General features: G+C 44.1%; 1 protein-coding gene across 1 annotated transcript in view; it reads right to left on the bottom strand.

Moving 5' to 3' along the window:
- Positions 1-1,933: 1,933 nt before the first annotated feature.
- Positions 1,934-6,000, bottom strand: part of TDRD7 (tudor domain containing 7) — a 44,749-nt gene continuing 40,682 nt past the window's right edge. The window contains exons 15-17 of the mRNA XM_026041274.1: positions 5,092-5,585; positions 4,488-4,648; positions 1,934-2,375 (exon numbers count right to left, since the gene is read on the bottom strand). Of these exons, the coding sequence (XP_025897059.1) occupies positions 2,155-2,375; positions 4,488-4,648; positions 5,092-5,585 (876 nt within the window). The 3' untranslated portion in view covers positions 1,934-2,154. The remainder of the gene's footprint in view (positions 2,376-4,487; positions 4,649-5,091; positions 5,586-6,000) is intronic.

Here is a 6,000-nt window from a genome sequence, read left to right as displayed (position 1 = left end):
TGATGAAGATGATAAAGCATATCTTAAAGATGATAAAGCAGAAACATCCCCTGCACTGGCTTGTGTTGTGTAAAGCTTTGAAATTGTGTTTAAAAGGAACTGTGAAAGGAGGAAACAGTCGGGAAGCCGCTATTCCTTTGGGACACCCACAAGTCTATGGGGGCAGATGGGACCACATGGGCGTTTTGTGGGGGGTGCCAGAAACGCTCAACAAGCTGCTCTCCACCATCTACCAATGGCCCTGGTCAACAGGGGAGGTCCCAGACATCGGGACACTGGCCAGCGTGATGCCCATCTGCAAGAAGGGGGACATGGAGGACCCAGGGAACGACATTCATGTCAACCCAACCTCAGTACCAGGGAGAGTTACAGAGCAGAGCATCCTGAGGGCGATCACACAGCCCGTGTGCGACAGCCAGGGGATCAGGCCCAGCCAAGACGGGTTCATGAGAGGAGGTCCTGCCCAGCCAACCTCCTCTCCTTCTACAACCATGTGATCCACCTAGTGGATGAGGGAAAGGCTGTGATCTTAGACTCTAAGTAAGGCTTTGGCACGGCCCCCCCCTGCCTTCTGGAGAGGCTGGCAGCTCATGGCTTACACTGGTGGACTCTTTGGTGGGTGAAGAAGTGGCTGGATGGCCAGGCCCAGACAGGGGTGGGGAGTGGAGTTAAATCCCTCTGGTGACTGGTCACGAGCAGGGGCCAGCGTTGGGGCTGCTCCTCTTTAATATCTTTATCAATGAACTGGGTGAGAGCACGGAGGGCATCCTCAGCAAATTCACAAGTGAAGGAGGAAGCTGTTCAGAGGGTTCTGGACAGGCTGGGTCAGGGGGCCGAGCCTGACTGCCCAGGCTGAGCTGGGCCCATGGTGGGTGCTGCAGGACGGGCCGGACAGGGTCGGGCTGGGGTGGGCTCGCGGGCGCCCGGGCTCCCTGTGGCAGCGCAGGGTGGGATGCGGATGTGCAGGGTCGGCACCGGGAGGGCGGCAGGAGCAGGAGGCTCCAGCAGAGCCCATCGCTCTCTGCAGCCGCCTGCGAGGGGCGCCGGGACAGCGGCAGGAGCCTCCACACGGGAAGGGCCGCGGAGCCCTGGAGAGGCTGCCCGGGAAGGGCTGGAGGCTCCGTCCCGGCAGCGCCCACGGGACGGGTGGATGGGGAGCTTGGGGACGGGGATCCGCAGGCACGGGGGTCATGGATGAACGGCTGTGCTGCAGCATCCTGAAGGCCTTTTCCAACCAGCACAAAGCTGTGGTTCTGTGAAAAGCAAACTCGCATTGAGGCTGCAAAATATTTAAAACTATAAAATCTACAGCTCTTCTGAATATTTCCAAGGCCCTTAAAATCTAAACACGGTCAAAAATAGTGTTCAGGAGTCCAGTAAGCACTGATCCTTGTGCTCATAAGCCATTCCAAGGAAGCAACAGTTTCTGAGAGTTTCTTAGCTGCACACCAGGAATGTGCTACTAAATAATAATAATAATAAAAAACACTCACAACGAGGGAGTAGGGAGAACAGCAGAAGAAAGAATTAGAGATATCATTTCTAACAAACAACAAATAGCATATGTTATGTTAGCTTAACAAAGCAGATATCTTCCTGGGAAAGTTTAACCACACAGACGCACTCTGAGAACTCCCTGTCCCCGTACCAGGCATTTTCCCCTGTTCAACACAGCAAGTTAAGATGTGGGAAAATTCCCCCCACCACTTATGTACACCTCAGACACTAAATTCACAAGTTAGTTTTGATTGTCTGCTTGTTTCAAAAGTATCAGAGGCAGAAATTAAAAACAAGGGAGGAATATCAAATAAATGTCTGTGAGCTTTTAGGTAAGAAGTCCCCAAAAATCAGGAAAAGATCACAAGAAAAAAAGCCACTGTTTTACTGATAAATAACTTTTTTTTTTTTTAATATTTTCACCCAAGTATTCTAGTATTACAGTGGTAAACAAAGTGCAAGTTTTCAGAAAGTCAACCTGAAGTCAATAGAACCCAAACTTGTTAAATAAAATGCTTCACAGAACACAGGTAGATTTTTCAAAATTATCACCTTCATATCTTCAAGGCCATGTAAGAACTGTTAAATTTCTGTTCAAAAGCTTGTTACTCCTTTTATTGCTAAATAATCTGAGCTGCTACATTTCAGAAGTTATGATTAATTAACCTTTGAAAACTCGACAAGATCTTGAGACACAAAATCATGAATCCATATATCAGTGTCTGGAAGAGATGTGTCCACTAAATATGTCACTATTTTTCGATCCCAAGAGTCAGTGCTTTCATTAACTGCCTGTATCAGTGCCACCAAGGGTTTCTTCTCTACACGATTCCGAAACACTACTGATGCCTCTTCCGACCACTGCTGGTTTTTCACTCCTAGGACAAATACAATGCAAAACAAAAAGGTCATTTTTAGACTAGACTAATCTGAATCATCTTGTTTATAGAAAGCAGGGGCAAGTCTAAGTGCTTGAGAAAAGACATATTTCAAGGAAGGGCTACTGAAAGCAGCTTAACTCTACAAAAGATGCAGGGTCACTCACCTCCCATGCAAACAAGGTTAATTACAGAGAATAGGCCATTCATTTTCTTGAAGTCCTAAGATCCGGACAAATTTGCAGAAGTGAAGGGCAGTGTCCATTTCAAATTGTGATAGCTATCACGTACAATCAAGCTATGCTACCCAGACAAATCAGATACCAAAAAAGACCTGATTCTGCCTGATGTTGCTGAAATGATTTAAGAGAGGCTTGTTTTAGATTAAGTTTTCCTCATTTCAACACCGTAATACCAGTTGCTAAAATCTCTGCCCAAGCTACACCTGCAGAGAGCAGAACTGGAGAGAAATGTCTCCCACATCTTGTTTCTCTTTGACATCATCATCCCACAAGGAAGGTTTGCTCAGGAATGTGACCTGAGACTCCAAGCAGGTTTTCGAGTGTGGCTGTCACCAGCAAAGTAAGGAGTGACTGCTGCAGACTCGGCCTTCCCTGCCCAACATTGTGTGCAGCATCTAGACAAAGAGGCTTTGACTTTGTAGGTGAATATCCAAGCAGCAAGTTAAGAGAGAAGAAGCAAAGTAGCAAAGTGATGGCACTTCCATTGCTAGCAGCAGCTTGCTACTGATAGGACAAGACAATATACTCATCTCCTGCAGGTTACAGAAGGAAGGAGAAGTCAGCAGTTGAAAAGAGGTAGTTAAAACTAGCAAAGGCTTTTGTGCAGAAGCAGAAGGGACTGTGCAAGAAAATATACTAGAGTGTGAGAAGAGACAGACTTGAAACAAGGCAGCAAAAGTGGAAGAACAGCAAGCAAATAGTTGCTGGTTGTCTTGGCTTTATTGGACTGCTTTGGCAGTGTGACACAGCTTAGAGGGCAGCTTGACAAACTGCACTGGTTTCTCCGAGGCAGGAAAATTGGATGACTTATCGGCTTGCTCAGCTGGATCCCACAATTCCCAGCAGACACAACTAGAAATCAGCTTCATTTCAGCGCTGCCCTCCCAGGACTCCAACCTAGTAGGAGCACAGCCAGCTTGGCTAATTTAAAAGGGGTCACACGAGTCACACAGAGGCTATTCAGGAAAGCAGATCCACAAAAAGCAACCGACAGTCAGAGCACCAACGTTATGGCCTGTCACGTCATACAAGTATATTTTGTAACCAAAGTCTAGATTAGCATTTACCAACCACCCTCCCACTTTTCCCCCCCTCAAAAAATAAGGTGAAAAGCAGCATCTAAATAAGAACAAATATTTTTGAAAGCAATGCAGAAGAAGGACAGAACAGTTTGGATAAGAAAGACTGCAAGCAGAAGCCAACTTTAGCCATTTTTTAAAAAATTTATCTGATGTATGCACACTCTCTATGTCCTATTTTCTCAGTCCAAATATTTTGCTTGAGTTTGGTGAAAGCCCCCCTGCCTCCCCTAGACTATGTACCCCTAGACCACCCCTTCTGGCAACTCTGGATTCCATTTAAGAACTAAAAAAAATACGTGCAAAAAAAAAATCAAGAAAAACTTCTCCAGAAGTCAGCCTCTAGGGTGCTTATGTAGATTAGGATATTAAGAATTCAAGTTCTTTTCAGCAGATTATCTCATAAATTTTGTACTTCATATGGGGTACAATGTTTAAAAAACTGAAAACTGTTTAGTTTTCATTTTCCCCATGTCTCTGCAAATTAAATTTCACAAATAAAATGATACATAATAGTGACACTGGAAAGCAGTTGATATGAAACCTTAAGCAAACTTCAGAAAGAATTCTACCACTGCATTAAAATTGGATTAACAGAATTATCACCACCTATACAAAGGGGAAAAGTAGAGCTACTTCGTCAGCATACACGTTCATGAAGGCTTCTAAGTGAATATATGCTCATTTTAGCAAAAATTGGTGATGTCACCACCCTTCAACATCTCTACTTATTTGGTAGCCCTACTGCTTAAGACTTTAGTCAAAGAAAATTGCAAATCCTTACAACCTACCTGCAAGCTGAGCTATTATAGCTTGAAAGGGTAGTTTTCTAAACGTGTTCAGGAGCGGCTGTACTTTCTTCATGCTGACAAGCTCGTGTTTACCATAGTCCAGCTCATAAACTGACAACAATCCATTTGTAAGAATTCCTTTTATTATCACCCTGTACCACCTAGAAAGGAGGAAAGTAAGAGCAGAAGATTTGAATTAGTCTTCACACACAGCCAAAGCACAAGAATAAGCTACCTATGGCAAAATAATAACAATAGTAACAATAATGATATCATCACCCTTACAGACATGTTTTAAGCTTTCCAGATCTGGTGCAATCTGAATAAACAAGAACTCTTTTAACTGTGATCTGGAAGCATGAAGAAACTGCAACCTCATTTACTCCCTTAATCTCTCTAGTATCATTAGACATCCATGATTTTGTCAGCAACACAGACAAAGTATTTTCCAAAGAAACTGTGTGGATGCTGAGTTTTAATGAGAAACATGTATTCCTGTCACTAATTCTAAAAGAACTAAGGATGATGATTTAGTAGGGTTTAAGTACTGCTGTAGGTAAAAGCTTGTCTTCAAAGAATTTGCTTTCAGCAAGTACCTACTCACTTGTTTTCAACTTGTGCTGCATACAGCTTGTGCTTTTCAATGTTCACAGGCCTCTCCTCTGCCATGCTGTAGTACAGCATCATTTCTTCCATGAGGACTTCCAGGTTATGCAGCTCTTGCCAAGGCTGGACAACAAAGTGACCCGGGTGGCAGGCAACCGAGATGTAGACATCCATGGGCTTCCCGAGCTTTGATAGGGGCAGAGGGGGAGGCATTTCGAGGGAAGGCACCGCGCCACCGCGCTCTACAGCCGTCTTGGCCGAGTCGGTGAAACTCTTCTCCATGCTGGTTAATCCCAGAGCTGAAATAGTTTCACCTGCCACTTTTGTGGAGCTAGTTCCGCCGGCCGCAGCGCTCAAGAAAACATCTTTCTGATGTTTCCACAAGTCTGCGTTTACGATCTGGCGGTTGATGCTGCGATCCAGATCTGGGAAATTCTCCGGAGTAAACAAGTAAATGTGCGCAGTTCCCTTAGAGTCATCCAGTTTAGCCACCTTTGAAAAGAAAAAGCTGTTTCATTTCCAGCTAATGAATTTAAATGCACATCTGGTTTTGTACAGAAGATTATGGCTTTTCATAGAAACACAGCAAAAGTTCCTTGCACAGGTTATGGAGTTATCCAGAGCATGTTAACTCTTGTTGGATAATAAGTAGCACAGCAGCTGAAAAAGGCTATTTGATCCCCCAGCAAGGAGTAAATACGAAGCTGGAACTGAGATTTCAACTGAGTTTTGAACAACTAGATAAGGCTATTAAAGATTAATCCCTAATACTTCAGAATGCTCTTATTATGGCAGACAAAGTCTATTACATTAGTGCTGGGGAAAAAAAAAAGAAGTTTTCAGGTTCATATTATGCATAATTTTCAAGTGATGAACTAAAACTATTTTCGCATTTATTTTATTCTTC

Source organism: Nothoprocta perdicaria, unplaced genomic scaffold (genome assembly GCF_003342845.1).
Source record: "Nothoprocta perdicaria isolate Ctin4 unplaced genomic scaffold, notPer1 scaffold_280, whole genome shotgun sequence".
Taxonomy (NCBI): Eukaryota; Metazoa; Chordata; class Aves; order Tinamiformes; family Tinamidae; genus Nothoprocta; species Nothoprocta perdicaria.
Note: the sequence above shows the minus strand (reverse complement) of the source record. Positions and strands in the feature narration are given on the sequence as shown.